The sequence below is a fragment of the Anabrus simplex genome, chromosome 1 (genome assembly GCF_040414725.1).
Source record: "Anabrus simplex isolate iqAnaSimp1 chromosome 1, ASM4041472v1, whole genome shotgun sequence".
NCBI classification, from domain to species: domain Eukaryota; kingdom Metazoa; phylum Arthropoda; class Insecta; order Orthoptera; family Tettigoniidae; genus Anabrus; species Anabrus simplex.
This window is the reverse complement of record NC_090265.1, coordinates 1,687,660,715-1,687,684,152: the sequence shown is the minus strand read 5'-3', so window position 1 is coordinate 1,687,684,152 and position 23,438 is coordinate 1,687,660,715. Positions and strand designations below refer to the sequence as shown.

At 39.7% G+C, this 23,438-nt stretch overlaps 1 protein-coding gene across 1 annotated transcript in view; it reads right to left on the bottom strand.

Annotated features, from left to right (window-relative positions):
* kel (kelch protein) overlaps positions 1-23,438 on the bottom strand; it is a 162,303-nt gene that overhangs the window by 50,046 nt on the left and 88,819 nt on the right. Inside the window, exons 7-9 of the mRNA XM_067138413.2 lie at positions 10,554-10,663; positions 7,630-7,742; positions 7,369-7,546 (exon numbers count right to left, since the gene is read on the bottom strand). Of these exons, the coding sequence (XP_066994514.1) occupies positions 7,369-7,546; positions 7,630-7,742; positions 10,554-10,663 (401 nt within the window). The remainder of the gene's footprint in view (positions 1-7,368; positions 7,547-7,629; positions 7,743-10,553; positions 10,664-23,438) is intronic.

Here is a 23,438-nt window from a genome sequence, read left to right as displayed (position 1 = left end):
CGCCGCCTGTGATTGATACACAGAGCAGTTTTTGCCGACTGTGACGAAACCACTGCCTGCTCGAACTGCATCTAAAATGACTGCTTATAAGCAGTCATCGGGTGCGTATCGAGCAGGCAGTGGACAAAACACATTAGTGAGCGTGACGTTAGGTGAGGAAGCTAGCTAAAATTACCGAAAAATAAAGGATTGTTCTTATTCTTATTCCAAAAGACTACTTACTCTATATGTCCTTTTACATGTATATTATTGAACTCGCTTTCGCTCGTTGGGGGCTGCGCCCCCAAACCCCCAATTCCTCTACATTACAAGTGGCCCCTTGGAAAATTACTGTGAGGAACCGGTACTTCGTTACGAAAAACGGATTGTGCCACCAGAAGGCCCATTTATTTGCGTATATTTTTGGTCCTATAATATTTTCTCGTACCGTATATTGAAGGTTTATAGCAAAGAAACGAAAGTCTGCACCGTCATTAAATTATGCTTTATATTTCGAATTTTTGAGTGGGTAAAAGGTTAAATATTTGAACTTCTTGTAATTTCTACGTCTCTTACAGGTTAGGAGCTAGTTTTTTTTCCAAATTTTAATATTGTAGGGTACTGCATTATGGCGTCCGCCACTTTGCTTGGTGCTAGGGGGGCAGAGGATTTTGATTGGGCGGTGCAGGGGTAAATATGAGAGGGTCGCGTAGCTGTGAGCTTGCATTTGTGAGAATGTGGGTTTGAATGCTACTGTACCGGGCAAGTTGGCCGTGCGGTTTCTTGTAAGTTATAGATTGTATGACTGCTTGTCGTTTTTGCTGATGCATGAACCACGGGCAACTGTTAAGTGGCCACCGTTAGTCCCATAACCCGTTACAGTGAAGCATTTTACTCAGTGGGACAATGTGTAATACTTCACAGAATTTTACCTAGTATAATTCAGGATATGAAAAGAGGATGGGTAAGATACAGGTAGGCTATTCCGTGCATGGTAGAAACAGCAAGGGAATGTCATGGAACAAGTATATGTAAAAACTGATGTCTTCAATGGCAGGAGGGTATTCAGAACAAGGAAATAAAGACTAAGTTATGAATGAACTCTATGTATGACCTGGCTTCGGTTATGAGATGATCAAAACCGTAGGCATGGTGTCAAAGTATGCAACGTTGTGGTCGTGTTCCCAGTGGCAAACTTTATTTTCCAGATTATAGGTTTCCAAACGGAACCGAGTGAACTGGCCGTGTGGTAAGGGTCGCGTAGCTGTAAGCTTGCATTTGCGAGGTTGTGGGTTTGAATCCCACTGTACCGGGCAAGTTGGCCATGTGGTTAGAGGCCCGAGGCTGTGAGCTTGCCTCCGGAAGGTAGTGGGTTCGAATCCCACTGTCGGCAGATCCTAAGATGGTTTTCCGTGGTTTCCCATTTTCACACAAGGCCGTTCAGCCACAAGATACCTCGAAACTAAAGTCTGCACCGTCATTAAATGTGAAGATTTCGAATTTTTTAGTGGGTGAAATGTTAAATATTAGATCTTCTAGCAACTTCTACGTTGGTTACAGGCCTGGAGCTAGAGCACTGCTACTTTTTTAATTTTGTAGGGCACTGCATCATGGCGACCGCCATTTTGTTTGGGAGGATGGGTGCTGAAATTAAAATTTCAATTTTTTGGTATTTTTCCGTAGGTTACAGGCTAATAGCTATATTGCCAAATTTCAAGTTCCTAGCTCATCTGGAATGGTCTAACCCGAAATTACAGTCCGACATATTGATTGGGTGGTGGAGGGGGCAAAATATTCAAAATTTGACCTTTTTGGAATTATATTTTTGGTTACAGCCTAATAGGCATCAGATTGCCGGCTGGAAGGGTCTAACACGAAATTTGAGTCCGGTAATTCGATTGAGCGGGGGGGGGAGCTAAATAAAAAAATGGAACCTTCCGGGATTTTTCCTTTGGTTACAGTCTAATGGGTATCAGATTACCGGCTATAAGGGTGTAACACGAAATTTGAGTCAAATAATTTGATTGGGCGGAGGGGTGCAACACGAAATTTGAGTCCGATATTTTGATTTATTGTGGGGGATAAATATAAAAAATTGAACATTTTGGAATTTTATCTTGGGTTGCAGCCTAATAGCTATCAGATCGTCGAATTTCAAGTTCCTAGCTCATCTAGAAGGGTCTAACACGAAATTTCAGCCGGAAATTTTGATTGAGCGCAAGGGGGGCTAAATATGAGAAACATCAACTTTATGGAATTTTTCCTTGGGTTGCAGCCTAATATCTATCACACTGCCGAATTTCAAGTTCCTAGCTCATCTGGAAGGGTCTAACACGAAATTTCAGTCCGATAGTTTATTGGGAGGAAGGGGGGTAATATGGAGAATTTCAACTTTTTGGAATTTTTCCTTGGGTTGCAGCCTAATAGCTATCAGATTGCCGAATTTCAAGTTCCTAGCTCCTCTGGAAAGGTCTAACACGAAATTTCAGTCCGATAATTTGATTGGGCGTAAGGGGGGCTAATTATGAAAAATGTCAACTTTTTGGATATTTTCCTTAGGTTCCAGCCTAATAGCTATCAGATTGCCGAATTTCAAGTTCCTTTCTCATCTGGAAGGGTCTAACACGAAATTTTAGTCCGATAATTTGATTGGGCGCAAGGGGGGCTACATATAAAAAATTCCAACTTTTTTGAATTTTTCCTTGGGTTGCAGCCTAATAGCTATCAGATTGCAGAATTTCAAGTTCCTAGCTCACTTGAAAGTGGGCAAACATTAATGTCAGTCAGTCAGTCAGTCAGTGAGTCAGCCTTGCGGCTGAGCCGGGCAATGTGCACGCTAAATAGAGCAGACTTCCATTTGGAAATTCATTGCGTCCAAACGGTAAGTCGTATCGAGGTAAGGATTTCACCATCGGACGTCCCATTTAGTCGCCTACAGTACTGTGTGGGGCATTCTCTCGTATCTCGCCTATTTATAACATATAAAGGGGTGAACGTTTCGATCCATATCAAATTTCGTCCGCTTAGCAACAGTTGAAAAATAATTTTGCCAAAATAGCAGACAGCTACAGTCTTGAAACTTTGCAGGCAGGTTGACGATGAAACGACCTATAATTTTGGTTATTTGAGGTTTTGCCGTATCTCAACGGGTTTCGCCATAAATTGCTTAAGAATCATAAATTAGGCCGAAATTTCAATAGTGTTTCCACATGTACCCTCCGTTTTCCCATACTTGCAAGGCAGCTAGAATAACGAAAGTCGGTCTACATATGGCCAATAACGTTGCCAAGGAGCGTCCTGAATTTCGTTCATCTATCCATCTTATGAGTGTGTGTATCAGTAAAATGATTTATGGAAATTTAACAAAAATGACCAAAACCGGGAAAATGAAGCTCAATCTAAGGTAGAAGGAGTCGAGATACGACAAAACGTCATAGGACCAAAGTTGTAGATCTCTTCATTTTAGTTGACGAAAGTGCAGTCCGTTTACTGATAACAATTACCGTTTAGCCACAAGAGAGCTCGAAACGAAAGCCTGCACCGTCATTTAATTTGGCTTAATATTTCGAATTCTTTAGTGGATGAAATATTAAATATTTTAACTTTTTGCAATTTCTACGTCGGTTACAGGCTAGGAGCTAGAACTTTGCCAAATATGAATTTTTTAGGGCACTGCATCACGGTATCCGCCATTTTGTTTGGGGGGAGGGGGGCAAAAATTTAAAATTTAAAATTTTTGGAATTTTTCCGTAGGTTACACGCTAATAGCTATCACCTTGCCAAATTTCAAGTTTCTAGCTCATGTCGAAGTGGGTAAACATTTATGTCAGTCAGTCAGCCTTCTGGCTTTATATATATAAATAAGATTTCAAAGATACTTCACGATATCTAATACAAGAATACCTACCAATGATGCAATCGCCGCGTAAATTCAGCCACGCCCGACTAGAGCGAAGCATCAAGTCAGCCGTGATTCAGCTGAATGTAATAAATATATGGCGCTAGAGCGCGCACAAAGTCTTCAAAACGCTCGCTGCACCGCCAGCTACACGACAGGCCGAGTCGGCAAATCTGCCGCCTGTCGGCGAGCACCGCTGCGTCTGTTTCATCCCATCTGATACAATAGAAACATGCGCCGACTCGGCGAAAACCGCTCCCTGTGTCATCAGCCTTAGTGAATTGTGTATTATCTAAGATGAACATTCAGGACTGCCCTTAAGATGTTTTACAGTACCTTAAATTGACAGCAAGTGCTTACAAATACAAATTTCAAGAGTGATGAGAAGAACAAAGTTATAGGACAAAAGACAGGTTGTTAAGAAAAAAATTCCAATTGATTATCAAGAGATTTACATACAGTATTTCTGAAGGAGTGCATAAAGCTGCACTATTTAATCTTCAGAAAAATAGTTCAGTTCCATCCACCTAGAGAGTTGGAAGGCCTTGAAAACTTCAAAGATAGCAGATTGATTAAAAAACAGAAGGTTAGACACTTTAATTAAAGAACAATCAGAACAAGAATTAACAGTGGCAGCTTGAATCTCATGTCAGGCCTGCAGTGAAAGGGACACTGCAAAAGTAATTAAGGATATTACTGAGACTACACCTCGCAGGATCTTGAGATATCAAAAAGCATTTGAGTCACATTAACCATTACCCATCCAACATTCTCCAGAACATTTCTTGTAGAAAGCAATTTATCTGAATTTCAGTATACCAATATATGCAAGGGCGCTAAACAGAGGCATAGTAACACATATCTGCCAACAACACAGTTAGAGAAGCAAAGTTCAGATGTTAACCATCGAAGGAAAACATCAAAATCAGAGATTTTCCAGCAGAAGCAGGTTCACAGTCACTGCTAAATCTTACAGTTAAACAACCTGTATCTGACAAGAAGTGTTTACAAGTATTAATTATAAACCTCAATCAGTTTGCATGGTTTTAAAATGGGGTTGCGAAGGTAGCAGTGGACGTAGTAAATACAAGCAAAATTTGTCAGATGTGTTCAGTGGCACAGATACAGTAGAAGTCCTCTATAGCGAGTATAGCATATAACGAGAACTCCGTTATAACAACGACTTTTTTCTGTCCCTTCAAAATTCCTATATTAAATTGTGTATCGTCCTTCGGTTACAGCGAGAGCCCTATCACTGATGCATCCGTTATTACGAGCGATGAAGCGTGCACGATTTTTTCCGCTACCGATATTTATGCACCCCAGCGATGATATTGCATGCGTCTTGATTAATTAGTTTCATTTTCCGTATTGATGGTTAACATGTAATATATATAAGAAAAGGTTCCACCTTATCAATATGAATTTTATTTATATAAGATTAACTTACTGGACCAGTTTCGACTTTTTGAACAGTCATCATCAGCTGTACATTGGTACCTTTACATAAGTCAAATATTGGTGAATTGCCTTTCCAAATGGAGAAGTTGTGGAGAAGCACTATGTACAAACATTCAAATTAGGCATGTTTAAGATTAAAAATTGGTTATATGGTACAATCTAGATAGTTGAAAGCGAGATTGTTTCTTAGGCCTAAAGTTCGTGTAAATTAGCTAATTTTTAAAAAGTATAGGTATATTAAACACTCTAAAATGCATAACACATGTTAAAATCACATATTAGAATATACAGTGCGTGTTAAAATCCTTTATAATGGCTTAGATCACTTAATTAGGTAAAAAAATTTAATCGGTAATGGTCCGCTATTAACCGATCCCGTATTGCTGTCATGGACGAGCAAAAGTGGAGGAAAGGAATGCTAACAACAGGATGCATCCAGAAAGGAAAAAATTTCCAGAAGGCATCACAGTAGCATTGAAGCAACAACATCGGCAAGGATGGTGGAGGTGTTCACAGATAGTCTACAAAAATCAATCTGCCAAGGTGCATGTTTGCTTGGTATCAGACAATTCAGTTCAAATTAATTTCTGTCCACAAACTGAACAAGGATGACCCTCACATGCTGTTGGAACTATGTGAATTTGCTTTAAGGGAATGTGAAAATGACACATTTTGTTCTCATACGATATCAATTTTACTATGGAAAATAGACACATTTTGGTCCGCGTGAACTTCCCAGAGCAATGGCAACTATGCTTGGATCTGAACGAGTAGTTTGAGGTGACTCCAACTGGAGATGTTGTTCCTCAATTTGAAGAATTACTTCTCCCACAGTAAGGTCTTATTTCCCATAGTCATAATAATTTATATCGTGATGCAATCAAATGTATAGCCATATATTTCTGACTCACCCTGTACATAGGAAATGGAGGTCATAGAAATATTAATGCAAAGTAATTTAAATGTAACTTAATACCGTCAAAACTGGTTATGACATTCCTCTCTAGAACGTTTCCCTGGTTATTATGTCATTATTCCAAACTCCCGGTCTATATCCCATTAAATACATGCTAAAGAAACCTGGATAGCACATTTACATCGCACATTACTACGTTCATAATTCCCAAAATAAGAAATGTAAATTAGCGTTCCCAGCCACGTAGTATGCATGATGCGCCAGCGACGACTGGCCTGGGTGAGGATTTTGCAGAAAACTTAATTTCACGGCCTAGCGTGTTGGCCTACAGCTGCAGGGAGCATCAATCTCACGTCAGTCATTGATATGGGTGTGTGTGCTTGGATTGCGCAACAGTAGCTGGCATGACATGTTGGTGCTTAATTTTACGTAAGTGCATTGTGTAACAACATACGTAAATTAGGTCTACTGTACGTAAGTATACAGCTGATGTGTTGGTGCTTAATTTTATGTTCATAAGTCAATTGTGTAACAGCATACATAAATTAGGCCTACTATACTTACACAGGACATTCAGTTATGTAGAAGAAGAAAGCTAGACAGTTTAAAAATAATGAAAAATTTAAGTTTATTGAGAAAGCAGATGCTAATTCACACATGAAACATGTGTAAATCGCCCAGATGTTGGACATTTCTATAACAACTTTAAACGTAATTGTAAGCAACGTGTATAGTTCGTATCTCTAAGAATACTTTTCATCAATGTTTTACTAAGTTGGCGTTCTTAAAATGTATTATTTATTTATTTCATTATAATTGCACCCACTTGTTTGTTTTCATCATAATCATTTTTATGCTCAAACCTAACCATAAATTTAACAGCGTAATCATTGTTTAATTTTTAGCACATTCCCTGTTTATGACTGTGTTTTTCGGTCCTCACAGTTTTGGCTGTAGTGGTTTTTTTTGTTTTGTTTTTTTTGTTTTTTTTTACAGGTATGTTATAATGAACTTGTATAGTTGACAGAATGACAAGCTTTTAAGTTACATTTAACTAAGAAGACACTGGAAAGTATGGCTTCCTTCTTAACAAATGAATGAAAGGACGGCTTACAGCGTAAATACAATTGCCGAGGACTGCAACACCAAGAGTAGAGCGTCGAGCTTCCATACTGGCGCAGGATGACCACTGATCCAAGGCTGCATCGTACACATCCACAGTGCGAACTCGTAAAGATCCATTAAAACCACCAACTGCATACACCCGGCCACCGATCATACAAAGTCCAGCTCTGAGGATCAAATATCCAACAATAACACCACTTAATATACATAAATACATTTAATATAATGTTTCACCTAGAATATTCTGTACCTGCATCGGCGTGTAGGCATTTCAGCAACTTGGTACCACCTCTCCTCTTTGAAGTCGTAACACTCAACACTGCGGATGGCCTTGGGAGCCTGCCCACCAACCACCAACAATACCTGATCAACAGTACACATAGTTATTGAAGATCTCACAGCAAAACTAAACCTATCCATCTATCCCATATTTGTTGATGCAAATGAAATTATGTTCGCGAGTAATCTCGAGAACTTTATTTGAAAAAATGAATGAATATCTACCTGGATTTTGGGGTTTAAAAGTCGACTATAAAATATTCATACCCTGAAATCTCTACCAAATAAAAAATGACTAATGCAGAACATCCAAAGAAAAACGTACAGGGACAAACTTGCCCACCTAGAAAATGTCCACAGTTGAATGTCCATAAACACAAATGTCCCAAATATTATAAACTAGCTGCCTTTCCCTGCATTGCACAGGTGGATTTTTAAACCAAAAACAACATTTATAGATACACTACAAGCACCAAAAGACTAATAAAACAGAAGCAGCATTCAGTAGTAAATTTCAGAAGATGGTTGTTGCTCATCATGGCAGTATCTGGTTATTTCTGCAGCACGAACAAGACGATTTTTTTTGCTTGTGGTTTAACATTGCACTAATACATCAAAGGATTTGCTTTAGCCAGCATTTGTTTGGTGTGAAAATGAGACTAGAGAAAATCATCTCCAGGGCTGCCAACAGTGCTGGGAGTACAGATGCCACATCAGGAAATCGGCGGCCTCAGAGGGGTTCCTTCAACTTTGGAAACAGGTCGAAGTAACAAGGATTCATGTCTGGTGAGAACAGAGGGTGTTTCAAGACCGCCCAATGCCACCGTTGCAATAACAGCTTGACACTGTTTCGGACATGACAACTTGCCTGGTCATGTAATGTGATACGGTGATCATCTCGCAATAAACATGAACGTTTGCACTGGATAGCCGGATGCAGATGTCACTCCAGAAATCAGTAATAGTAGTCACTGCTGACTCTTTGTTCCTCAGGCACAGCATGCATAAGAATAACACCCTCATAGTCGTATGCCAGTCAGCATAAGCTTCACCCAACTGGGCTCCTGTTGAAATTTCTGGGGAGGTGGCGAACCAGGGCAATGCCATTCATTCAATGACACTCGTGCCCACATCTTATCAATGGCGACAATACATTGCAGAAATGTGTCCCCTTCATTCTGGTATCTGTCCAAGTGGATGCCAGCCAGTGCATACCGGTGACATTTCTGTAAGTCTGTAAGTTGATGTGGAAGCCAACGAGATGAAATTTTCCTCATGTTAAGACATTTCGTCAGTATGTACCACTTTACAAATAAGAAGTATTTATATGATCCTCCTTTTCAATACAAAACAACCATCTACATTAGATGGGATGATATCTACATCTATACAAAGAAGCTTAATATTACATTTATACAAAACACTGATGAAGTATGTGCCACACCGGTGGACAACTGAGACCAACCTCTACGCATAATTCCCAGACAGTCCATCGATGATGCAGATGTTGATTCCCATAGGGAACCTAAAATATTTGTCCTGAATGAGTAAATTTATAATACCAATATAATGGTCCGTTATTGGACATTATAAATTTTCCAGCTAACTCATTCTTGGTTGCCTGCGTTTCGCCCTCGTGTGCTAAGTTAGGCTCGTCAGTTGGGACTTAGCACACCACCCAAGACGCAAGGCTTGTGCATACCGTGGAGGCCACTGCATAGGCTATTTGAAGCCACCAGCAGTGCCAATGCACTATGAGAGCTATGTCTCATTTCCAAAAATAGATGCCTGCACACGAGGGCGAAACGCAGGCAACCAAGAATGAGTTAGCTGGAAAATTTATAATGTCCAATAACGGACCATTATATTGGTATTATAAATTTACCCATTCAGGACAAATATTTTAGGTTCCCTATGGGAATCAATATCTGCATCATTTGATGGCCAGGCAGGCATCTATTTTTGGAAATGAGACATAGCTCTCATAGTGCATTGGCACTGCTGGTGGCTTCAAATAGCCTATGTAGTGGCCTCCACGGTATGCACAAGCCTTGCGTCTTGGGTGGTGTGCTAAGTCCCAACTGACGAGCCTAACTTAGCACACGAGGGCGAAACGCAGGCAACCAAGAATGAGTTAGCTGGAAAATTTATAATGTCCAATAACGGACCATTATATTGGTATTACAGTCCATCGATGGTCTACAGAAACAAGGCCACTCACAATGTCAATCTGATCTTGAGGAATGGACGGCCGACCTGTGCAGTGCAAATCCGCAGTATCATTCCGCCTGCATGAATGCCTTGGCCCATCATGCAACCGTCCTATATGGTAATGCATTCTCACCATAGGCTTTGTGTAATCCTCAATAAGATTCTAATGCATTTTTGCCACGGCCAACCTCGATTTTAATCCACGAACATTGATCACCTTTTGAAAACATCCTTTAGAGCGGTGAAATACACACTCTTCACTTCAACGCCATACAGCAACAATACTTTCAACTGGATGCCCATCAAATGCACACTACATATTGACAACAGCGCCACCTGACCGCTCCCATATCCTATTTGTGCATGCCCGATCTCCTGCGAGTGTCTGGACTACGCTGCCACTACTTTCCTGACAGCCCTCGTATAATGAGATATAAACTAGGATAAATAGAAAGCTGAGGAACAAGTTAATCTCCTAATGTTCTCCACAAGACTGACACAGTTCTGAGATTAAGAAAGAAAGATATTTTTATTTTTCTCTCAGATAATATTAAATTTTTGAAGAACAAAATTAATTTACAACAGCAATACTTTACTGCATTGGACAGAGAGAGAAAAAAAAGAAAAGTTATTCTCAATTAGTATTGACAATGTTAAGTTTCCTAGACGTAAAATAATGCGTACCTTAGGTAAACCTACGGGTTGCCTTGGTTTAGTGCGGGGAGTCTTGAATAGAATCTTCTGTTCTCCCTTCAAGAGGTGGTACTTGAGAGCCTCAATTAGGTAATCTTTACCTGGAAAATAAAACATTCTCAGTATACTACTCAATGTTCAAGGTATCTAAAATAGAAGGTGTAAGTAAGTAAGTAAAGTAAATAATTCCTCTTTATTCGTGGTGAAGTTAGGGCTCGAGGCCCTCTCTTACACTTAACCACAACGTTTAAAATAATTAACAGGCATATAATTTTTTTAAACAACAAATCCTTTTTTTAAATAATATAGTACTAATGGCAAATATGGAGATAGTAATAAAAGAAATAATTATAGAATGTACAGCATAACAATATAAATGAACATAATAAGTATAAAACTAACACTAGTAATAATAAAAAAAGGAAACACAGTAAAAACCTATAACTAGCATATACATTTCAATTTTTATTAAAATAAGCTCATTCACGCACTCATTCACTCTTCACACATCGAACAAGTCAGCTACAAGTATTCAGCAAGTGATTTTGGCAATCCATCTTAAATCTCCTATGAGAACGCAAATCCCTAATGGTAGCAGGTAGGGTATTCCACAGCCTAGCGGCAGTGACTACAAAGGAATGGTTGTAAGTCCCGGAGTGACTGAGAGATATTGTTAAACAGGAGCCAGATCGTGTATCATGGTTATGATAGGAGGAGAGGTAATTAAAGTTTGATGAGAGAGAATTCCATAGACCTGAGTTGAGAACTCCATGCAGAAGGGACAACAGGTGGAGACTGCGATGCTCATGAATACGAAGCCATGACAACTCCCTGTAATAAGGTGAAATGTGAGAATCATATCGCAGGTTAAATATAAATCGAATACAGGTGTTTAAACTCCGAGCATCTAGTTACTGTCTTGAGATATGTCCATAAGTACAGTGTCGCAGTAGTCTAGAAATGGAAAGATTAGGGATTTTACCAGCTGTATTTTAAGATGTTTTGAAAATGTAGTAGAGTTTCATTTGAGAGGAAAAAGGGGTTTCTACACTTTACGTCATGTATTTGTCACTTGTTCAGTCCAAGTTAGTGTCTCAGTCATTATAACACCTAAGTTTCTTACTGACGTACAATAGGGCACGACAGTATTATTTAAAATAATTGGGGTACATGTCTACTTTTCAACAAGTTGAGGTTTCTTTTGGTACCAAATATTCCAGTCTGAGTTTTGTTAGGATTTATTAACAAACTGTTGTTTTTGGCATAGTCATTCAGTCATCGTAAGTCAAAATTTACGCTGTCAATGGCTGCATCTATGCCTTGTGGATATGAGTGATAATAAATCTGAAGATCATCCGCATTGATGTGGTACTTGCTATATTTCAATGCGCCCCTATGTTGTTCACTCTAACAACAAATAAAAATGGGCCCAAAACTGACCCCTGCGGGACACCTTGTTATGCCATCGTGAGTACAATGTTCCCACTGATACTCAATGCCGATGGTCAGTGAGGTAGGAGCTAAAATACTCAACAGATGTCCCTTTTAAAGTTGAGACTATGAAGTTTCAGCAGTAGTAAGCCAGGGCTAACTGTGTCAAAAGCGCTGCTTAGGTCTAGTAGTGTTGCTACAGTCACATATCGTTGGTCTATTGCATGTCTGATATCGTCCGTAACTCGCAGTAATGTTGTTGCTATACTATGTCCTTCTTAAAGCCGGAGTGAAAAGGGTCAAGGAGGGAATTCTGGGTCAGGTATACAGTGATTTGAGCATGAATCAGACGTTCGAGTGTTTTTGCGAGGGGTGGTAATCTGATGGACAATCCAAGGTAGTATTTTTCGGGATTGGCCTTAGTGCATCTTTCCAAACATTTGGGAATACTCCATTAGTCAGGAAGTAGCTGAATATGTGAGTAAGTATTGGCAGTGCAGCTCCGATGATGATTTTAATTATTTTATAGAGATACCATCATTACCTGTCGCATCAGAAGTGAAAGAGTACAGCACACGTTTAACATCATTTGCACTAACGGTGCAGAAAGAGAACTGGTCGCATTCGGAACGGCATGTGGAGTTTGTGGGACTAGCTGGTAATGGAAATGGTCTGAATTTTGGCTGAGAAAAGTAATCATTTAATGTATCTAGAGATATGGTGGGAATGTGCTCTTCTACGGCTTTGCCTATGCCCAAAGATTGTAGCTTCTTCCACGTTTGGTTTAAATTATTATTTCCCATTAACTGTTGAAAGTAAAGGCATTTACTGTTTCTAATTAGCTGTTTAACTTTGTTTCTCAGTTTCCTGTATTGCTCAAAGTCATCTTTGTCATGCTTCGCCTAAATTGTCTGTACCAACGGTCATGGCTGGCCATAGCAGATCTTATCTCGGTCGTCAGCCAGGGGGAAGGGCAAATCTTACCTGCCTCTCAGGAGCATGTTTGTCATATAAGTTTAGCACTAATGAGTTGAATCTGTTAACTTTTGAGTCTATGTAATGAAGATTACGTATGTCATCCCACGGTAAGTTATAGGCATCACTGCATAGGTCATCTAATTCAGTACGTTTTATGTCTCTTAAAAAACGTAGCATGCTTTATACTTCGGTCATCAGATAGAGTAACATAAGTAGGCCTACAGTAGGTCGTGAGTTGAAATCCCAGGAGCTGGGATCTGTCCGTGCTCAATGACTTTCTGGGGTTGATTTGCAATTATAAGGTCAATTAATGTGCAAGTCAAGTGGTCAGGGTAGTTGACGTGGTCCATTATTGGACATTATAAATTATTGGACACTGGAGCAAAATTCTGGCAACGAGGAATGAGTTAGCTGGAAAATTTATAATGTTCAATAATGGACCAATTATATTGGTATTTTAAATTTAATCATTTGGAACAAATTTTTCAGGTACTCTATGGGAATCAATGTCTTTATCATCTGATGGCCAGGCAGGCACCAGTTTTTGAAAATGAGTGTTTGATAGTGCACTGGCACTGCCGGTGGCTACAAGTAGCCTATGCAGTGGCCTCCACAATATGCACTAGCCATGAGTCTTGATAGGAGTGCTATTTACCAATTGATGAGCCCAACTTGGTCTAGAGTTGAGGTTATACAGGACAATGCTTAATGTTAATATGATAAGACGTTGTACCCTGAGACTTGGGTAAGGTAGATTTTGATGTAAATACGCTGACGAAGGGAGTTAATGCTCCCGAAACATGTACGTATAAATTATTCAAATATAATAATATACTGACAGGGTGGACCAAACAATCACCCGTTGTACATTATTGCTATTACGAGTCAATACGGACCAATTAAGGACCGATATGGTCAAGTTTGTTGACTTGGCACACTGGGGCGAAACGCTGGCAACCAGGAATGAGTTAGCTGGAAAATTTATAATGTCCAATAACAGACCAACTATATTGGTATTATAGTGGTACTACGCCCAAGTAAAAACGACTCATGGTGTTCCGTGCTTGGTGGTACTAATTACAAGTAGTATCGTGGTTCTAATTTGATCATCCCTTAGTCATCCCTTGTAGTCGCCTCTTAAAACAGGCAAGGCATACCGTGGGTGGGTGTATTCTTCACCTGTGCCTCTCACTTACAGGGGGTTGTGTGTTTGGTCCGCGAGAGATAATTCACTTCCCTCAAGTCTACCGGCAAGCCGGTTAGGACCCTCCAATCCGCCACGTGGGACGTGCCACATGGGAGTATCACCTTTTCCCCTGCTACACCAGCGTAGTAGGTTCGTGGGGCAGTCATACAAATTTTAGTGAAAAATGGAAGGGTATGTACTTTAAGGCAGAAAGAGGTTCCAAGAAGGACATTGCAGGAATCATTAATGAAACAGGGGAGTCTGTATGTGAGGATCATCAAAAGGCAGAAGTATTCAGTCAGCAGTGTGTAAAGATTGTAGTTTATAAGGATAATGTGCAGATAGAGGAGGTGACTAATCCTAAAGAAGTATTAAAATTTACATATAATAACAATGACATTTATAATAAGATACAAAAGTTGAAAACTAGGAAATCAGGTGGTATTGATAAAATTTCTGGGGATATACTAAGACAAAATCCTCCTCTGCGAACCATGTGACCTTATTACAAGTAACAACTCTCATTATTGTTCCATATTGAAGATGACGTTAGGCATAGATATCAAAGATAATTTAATAAAAAAACCACCTATTCAATACTTTCAATACTTTGTGGAAAGTATTGAATAGGTGTTTTGTATTAAATTATCCCTGATATCTATGCCCACGTGACCTTGCCGCGGTGGGAAGGCTTGCGTGTCCCAATGATGCAGATAGCCGAGCCGCAGGTGCAACCATATCGGATGGGTATCTGTTGAGAGACCAGACTAACAAATGGTTCATCGAAAGGGGGGGTAGCAGCCTTTCGGTTGCAAAGGCTGCAAGGGCGGCAGTCTAGATGATTGACTGATACGGCCTTGTAATAATACTCAACATGGCTTAGCTGTGTTGACACTGCTACACGGCTGAAAGCAACGGGAAACTACAGCCGTAACTACCTCCCGAGGACATGCAGCTCTCTCTGTATGAATGGTGTACTGATGATGGCTTCCTCCCGGGTAAAATATTCCGGAGGTAAACTAGTCCCCCATTCGGAACTCCGGGTGGGGACTACACGAGAGGGGGCGATCATCAGGAAGATGGATACTGACATTCTGTGAGTCGGAGCGTGGAATGTTAGAAGTCTAAATCGTTGTGGTAGGTTAGAGAATCTGAAAAGGGAGACGGATGGGCTAAAGTTAGATGTAGTTGGTATAAGTGAAGTACGTTGGCAGGAAGAACAAGATTTTTGGTCAGGTGACTATCAAATTATCAACACAAAATCAAACAGGGGAAATGCAGGAGTTGGTTTAATAATGAATAAGAAAATAGGGCAGCGGGTAAGCTACTACGACCAGCATAGTGAAAGAATTATTGTCGTCAAGATAAACACCAAACCAATGCCCACCACAATAGTGCAGGTCTATATGCCTACTAGTTCAGTGGATGATGAAGAAATCGAAAGAATATATGAGGAGATAGAAGATTTAATGATTTAATACAATATGTAAAAGGTGACGAGAATCTAATTGTGATGGGAGACTGGAATGCAGTGGTAGGCCAAGGAAGAGAAGGTAGTACAGTAGGAGAATTTGGATTGGGACAAAGGAATGAAAGAGGAAGTCGGCTGGTTGAATTCTGCACTGATCATAATTTAGTCCTTGCCAATACTTGGTTCAAACACCACAAACAACGGCTGTATACGTGGACGAGACCTGGAGACACGGGAAGGTATTAAATAGACTTCATTATGATTAGGCAGAGATTCAGAAACCAGGTGTTGGACTGCAAAACTTTCCCAGGAGCAGACGTGGACTCTGACCACAACTTGTTGGTCATGAAATGCCATCTGAAGTTGAAGAAATTGAAGAAAGGAAAGAATGCAAAAAGATGGGATCTAGACAAGTTGAAAGAAAAGAGTGTGAGGGATTGTTTCAAGGAACATGTTGCACAAGGACTAAATTAAAAGGCTGAAGGAAACACTATAGAGGAAGAGTGGAGAGTCATGAAAAATGAAGTCAGTAGGGCTGCTGAAGAAATGTTAGGAAGAAAGAAAAGATCAACTAAGAATCAGTGGATAACTCAGGAGATACTAGACCTAATTGATGAACGACGAAAATACAAGAATGCTAGAAATGAACAGGGCAAAAAGAATACAGGCAATTAAAGAATCAAGTAGATAGAAAGGGCAAGGTAGCTAAGGAAGAATGGCTGAAGGAGAAGTGCAAGGATGTCGAAGGCTGTATGGTCCTTGGAAACGTAGATGCTGCATACAGGAAAATCAAGGAAACCTTTGGAGAAAAGAAATCTAGGTGAATGAATATTAAGAGCTCAGATGGAAAGCCACTTCTAGGGAAAGAAGACAAAGCAGAAAGATGGCAGGAGCATATCCAACAGTTGTATCAGGGTAAAGATGTAGATAATTTGGCTTTGGAACATGAAGAGGCTGTTGATGCTGATGAGATGGGAGACCCAATTTTGAGGTCAGAGTTTGACACAGCTGTGAGTGACCTAAATAGGAACAAGGCACCTGGAATTGAAGACATTCCCTCTGAATTACTGACTGCCTTAGGAGAAACCAGCATGGCAAGGTTATTTCATTTAGTGCGCAAGATGTATGAGACAGCAGAAGTCCCATCCGATTTTCGGCAGAATGTTGTTATACCTATTCCCAAGAAAGCCGGTGCTGACAGGTGTGAAAACTACTGAACCATTAGTTTAGTATCTCATGCCTGCAAAATTTTAACCCGTATTATTTACAGAAGAATGGAAAAACAAGTTGAAGCTGAGTTGGGAGAAGATCAATTTGGCTTCAGAAGAAATGTAGGAACATGTGAAGCAATCCTGACTTAGAGGATCAAATCAAGAAGTTCAACCCACGTACATGGCATTCGTAGATCTAGCAAAAGGCACTCGATAATGTTGATTGGACCAAGCTATTTATGATTTTGAAGATGATAGGGATCAGATACCGAGAACGAAGAATTATCTATAATCTGTATAAAAATCAGTCTGCAGTGATAAGAATCGAGGGCTTTGAAAAAGAAGCAGCAATCCAGAAAGGAGTGAGGCAAGGCTGCAGTTTGTCCCCTCTCCTTTTCAATGTTTACATAGAACAGGCAGTAAAGGCAATCAAAGAGAAATTTGGAAAGGGAATCACAGTCCAAGGAGAGGAAATCAAAACCTTGAGATTTGCCGACGATATTGTTATTTTATCTGAGACTGCAGAAGATCTCGAGAAGTTGCTGAATGGTATGGATGAAGTCTTGGGTAAGGAGTACCAGATGAAAATAAATAAGTCCAAAACATATGTAATGGAGTGCAGTTGAATGAAGGCAGATGATGTAGGAAACATTAGATTAGGAAATTAAGTCTTAAAGGAAGTAGATGAATATTGTTACTTGGGTAGTAATGTAACTAACGATGGCAGAAGTAAGGACATAAAATGCAGACTAGCATAAGCAAGGAAGAGCTTTCTTAAAAAAAGAAATTTGCTCACTTCAAACATTGATATCGAAATCAGAAAGATGTTTTTGAAGAATTTCGTGTGGAGCGTGGCACTGTATGGAAGTGAAACATGGACGATAACTAGCTCAGAAAGAAAGAGAATAGAAGCTTCTGAAATGTGGTGTTACAGAAAAATTTCAAAATTGTTACTAATCTTTATCAACTAAATCTATTTTAATTAATGTTGAAGGTGAGATGGATAGATTGAATCACGAATGACGAGATACTAAATTGAATTGGTGAGAGGAGATCGATTTGGCTAAATTTGACGAGAAGAAGAGATAGAATGATAGGACACATCTTAAGACACCCAGGACTTGTTCAGTTGGTTTTTGAAGGAAGTGTAGGTGGTAAGAACGGTAGGGGTAGACCAAGGTATGAATATGACAAGCAGATTAGAGCAGATGTAGGATGCAATAGTTACGTAGAAATTAAAAGGTTAGCACAGGATAGAGTGGCATGCAGAGCTGCATCAAACCAGTCTATGGACTGATGACTCAAACACACACTAAGACAATGGGTTGGGATATCTGAAGTACTTATTTGGTTATTGTTTGGTTGAATGAGCTATACCAAATGAATGGAGAGTTGCTATAGTAGCCCCTGTGTATAAAGGTAAGGGTAATAGACAAAGCTGAAAATTACAGGCTAGTAAGTTTGAGATGCATTGCATGTAAGCTTTGGGAAGGCATTATTTCTGATTATATTAGACATGTTTGCAAAATTAATAACTGGTTCGATAGAAGGCAGTTCGGATTTAGCTCAACTTGTAGGATTCCAGCAAAATATAGCAGATATATTGGATTCAGGAGGTCAAATAGACTGTATCGCGATTGACCTGTCTAAAGCATTTGATAGGATGGATCATGGGAGACTACTGGAAAAAATGAGTGCAACTGGACTAGACATAAGAGTGACCGAATGGGTTGCTATATTTCTAGAAAATAGATCTCAGAGAATTAGAGTAGGCGAGGTTTATCTGACCCTGTAATAATTAAGAGGGGGATTCCTCAAGGCAATATTATTGGACCTTTATGTTCTCTTATATATATATAAATGATATGAGTAAAGAAGTGGAATCAGAGATAAGGCTTTTTGCGGATGATGTTATTCTGTATGGGGTAATAAATAAGATACAAGGTTGTGAGCAACTGTAAAATGACCTCAATTATGTTGTGAGATGGACAGCAGGCAATGGTATGATGATAAACAGGGTTAAAAGTTAGGATGTGAGTTTCACAAATATGAAAAATCCTCTCTGTTTTAATTACTGCATTAGTGGGGGTGAAAGTTCCTTTTGGGGATCATTGTAAGTATCCAGGTGTTAATATAAGGAAAGATCTTCAATGGTGTAATCATATAAATGGAATTGTAAATAAAGGGTACAGATCTCTGAGCATGGTTATGAGGGTGTTTAGGGGTTATAGTAAAGGATGTAAAGGAGAGGGCATACAAGTCTCTGGCAAGACCCCAACTAGAGTATGGTTCCAGTGTATGGGACCCTCACCAGGATTACTAGATTCATGAACTGGAAAACATCCAAAGAAAAGCAGCTTGATTTGTTCTGGGTGGTTTCCGACAAAAGAGTAGCGTTACAAAAATATTGCAAAGTTTGCGCTGGAGAAACTTGGGAGAAAGAAGACAAGCTGATCGACTAAGTGGTATGTAACTTAAAATCCAATAAAGGTATTTTATTAGTCCACCTATTCAATACTCTACAAGGAGCCCTACATGCTATGTGACTACATGGTCACAGCTTCATGATCTTATACAGCGGTTTAAGTTCGCACCTCATTTTACTCTACCCTAGGAGGGTTTAAAATGCTTTCACATCTAATGACAACAGTAACTGCATGACCACATCTTATGCACGACGAAGTTCCTGTGTTTATGATATCACCTTTCCTTTGTTAGAACATATGTTTTTACTATTGCATTTGGAGAATTAGGAGACAATTCAATGAGATATTCTATAAGGACTTCACAAATTCATATAAGATGAAGATCTAGTTTTAGTCTCGGAACACATGGTTTTAGAATGACTAAGTGACAGTTATCAATGACGTTTTAGCACATTTTTTATTTAGTGTAGTCCATATGTCACACTTAATGTACCAGAATTTTAAGAATGTAAGGTCACAAGGCTAATTATCTAGCTCCTTATTTGTCTACTAATGCCATTCCACGCCATCTCTCCGCTGACAGCTTGGAACATGCCACTTACATGTTATTAACTTCAAATGCAAGATCTATTGTGGTGTAAGAGCATCAAATATCTACATATAAGGGGAACTGTGCTTTGTTAGCGGCTTCCCGGCAGTACTTATGACACTTGCATATATTTACTGTATGTGAGTGTTGTCTAGTGAATTTATGATCATTTGATACTGATATTTTAACATAGGTCTATTGTGTTTTTTATGCCATAGGTGACAGTCATCTTGTTTTGCCCTCAATCCATAGACAACATTACTAAGAGAGACACTCGATACATTTATTTACTATATTTGCATTTGCCCTAAGTGTCAGCCATTTTGTTCTATCTGCCATCAATGCCATGGAAACTATGACAAAGACGGAAACTATGCATGCTCTTATTGACGTTGCCAAGGAATTGGAGTCTACACCTGTTGGCACCATTACAATGGACGTATTTTGGACAAATAGATATTACTACCTTAATCTTTAGGTTCCGGTCCTCCAGGTTGGGGATTGGGGGTTGGGCGTGGGGCCAATACCCCCACACCATCATCATCATCATCATCATCATCATCATCATCATCATCATCATTTCCCTTTATCCAGCTGTAGCCGGGTAGGGGCAAATATGGTTCCTCTCCACTTTCTTCGGTCTTTCCACCACTCCTCCTCCAACACTGTGTCCCAGTCCAGGTTTCTTTCCATAATGCTGCGTTGGATGGTATCCTTCCATCTCAATCGTGGTCGTCCACGGCCTCTTCTTCCTTGGATTTGCATATCCATCACTTTTTTTGGCATTCTTTCGTCGCTCATTCGCTTTACGTGCCCAAACCATCTTAGTCGGCTCTTCTCTGTTCTATCATTCATTTTTTCCACTCCAATTTCTTCCCGGATTTTCTCATTCCTTATTTTGTCTCTTCTACTCTTCTGTATCATACTCCTCAAGAACTTCATTTCGGCTGCCTGTATTCGACTCGCATCCTTCTTTGTCATTGTCCAAGTTTCTGCTCCGTAAGTTGTTATGGGTACGTAATACATCTTGTACATAGTATCCTTTGCTTCCGTTGGCACATCTTTGTCCCATAAATGTTTCTTACACTATGATAGAAACAACTTCCAGCTTGAATCCTTTTACTAATCTCAGCATCCAGTCGAGCATTCTCCATTAATTCACCCCCCAGGTACTTAAACGTTTCCACTACTTCCAGGGGCTTGTCTGCAAGTCTAATCTGACCTTTCCCTTTTTTCTCCCCTCTAGTCATAACAAGAGTTTTACTCTTTTCTACACTTATTTTCAATCCACATTCTTCATTCACCACATTCAACTGTTCTTGAACCTTCCTGTCGCCTTCTCCCCAAATCACAATATCATCTGCAAATAACATCATGTTCATTTCTCTTCCTCCATATGCTGCTTTTGCTGTTCTCATGATGTTATCCATTACTATTGTAAACAGGATTGGTGATAGAACACTTCCCTGTCTCAGCCCACTAGTTATTTTGAACCAACTTGTCCTGCCAATTTGTGTTTGCACGCAACTACAACATTCCTTATACAATGCCATGATTTTTATTAATCCCTGTCCAATTCCTTTTTGCACCAGACTGTCCCAAACTTTCGTCCTGGGAACACTGTCATATGCCTTTTCAATATCAATGAATGTCATCACCATATCATTCCCGTACTTCCAATGCTTTTCCATTAGTTGTCTCATAATGAAAATGGGCTCTATTGTTGACCTTCCACTTCTGAAACCAAACTGATTTTCCTGTATCTGATTCTCAACCCTCAACCTTATTCTACTTTCCAGTATCCTTACCATTATCTTAGCAACATGGGATATTAGAATAATTCCCCTGTAGTTCTTCAAAACTTTCTTATCACCTTTCTTGAAAATTGGGATGATTATTCCTTTTTTCCAATCCTCAGGGACCTCCTTATTCTCCCAGACATTCCTGAGAACCCGATATGTCCACTGCAGGCCTACAGCTCCAGCTGCCTTTATCATCTCCACTGAAATATCATCTATTCCAGCAGTTTTTCCATTCTTCATCTTTCTTACTGCCATTTCAATTTCATTCATTGTAATTTCTTTATCCATTTCTTCATCAACTAATTGCCTTTCCTGGTCGTCCATTGAATGACTCATTAGTTCTTATGTTCAGCAGCTTCTGAAAATACTCTCTCCATCTATTTCTTATTTCTTCTGGCTTTGTTAAAATTATGCCTACACACCATAAAAAACAAATTGTTGCGAAACGCCAAGATAAAGCCTTGGATTCAAAACGGGACAATAATGACCACTGGAAAGTCAATGGTTAATGAGAGAAGGTCACGAAACAATCACAGGCTGAAGTGTGGCACTTGGATTGTAAGATCACTGTACACTCCTGGAGCGGTTAAGGTGTTGGATGAAGAACTGAATAGGTACAATCTTGACATAGTTGCACTGCAAGAGATGAGATTGCCTGGAGAAGGGATGCATAAAGATAAATTCTATAGCTACTTCTATAGTGGAAATACAGAAGGCAAACATCAACTTGGAGTTGGTTTTGCAGTAGCCAATAGAATGAGAGGGAACATTATGGACTTCAAGGCAATCAACCAAAGGATATGCTGATTAAGGATGAAAGGAAAGTTTTACAACCTAACAATGATATTCCATGCACCTACTGAAGAAAAAGGTGATGAAAAAGACAGCTTCTACGAAGATCTAGAATCGGTATACGAAGGTGCACAATCTTACGACGTCAAGTATTCCTTGGTGACGCCAATGCCAAAGTAGGAAGAGAACCTTGATTACACGTTCCCGGAAACTACGTTTTCCCGTATTATCCATTCAAATTATGTGGTCCCGCGAGCATCCTAATTAAATCATGTTGCAAAAATCCTGCATTATCCGTTCCTCAAAGAAATTATTTCCCACATCAACCGTTCAGAAATTTCAGTCCCATCAACGCTAAATCGATCACGCTTTTCAAGAAACTGTATCTCACGAAAGGACGGCTACAGCATACTTGCGGATCTGGCGTTAACGCCTAGTCATTGCGGTTATTTGAGGAAGCGGAAAAGCGATCGGCGGTGAACTTGCATAAGGGACCATCCTAGCATCGCATTCACGTGGTATTGTTTAGAGAATTGAAATCAAAGTGTGTCCACAACAATTGGAAGGAGACAGAGCGCATTTCGCCAATAATAATGTCCAATAACGGACCATTATATTGGAATTAGCTCTACTTGAAGACAGAACGAGTTTTGTCAAATGTTCGTACTTGCAAAGCGTCTACATTATGTCCAGGGTTAGATGTTTACTCCCCCCCGAGTGTATCGCCGAACAGGTTTTCGGCACTTCCTCAGGGCACTGTATAGTCACTGAGCTTTCAGGCAGGAATCTAAACTGATCCTCCTTAAGTAACACAAATTTAGTATTTTAATATTATCGTATACGATTATGCTATCAAGACCAGAACAGATGTTGCACCTTACATGGGAGATTTTGGGATTGCCTATTACTGTTTTGGTCCTAACGTAAGACTAGAAATTTCACGTTATTGTGTTAAAATGTTAAAACCGCAGTCATTTTATTTGCGCACGT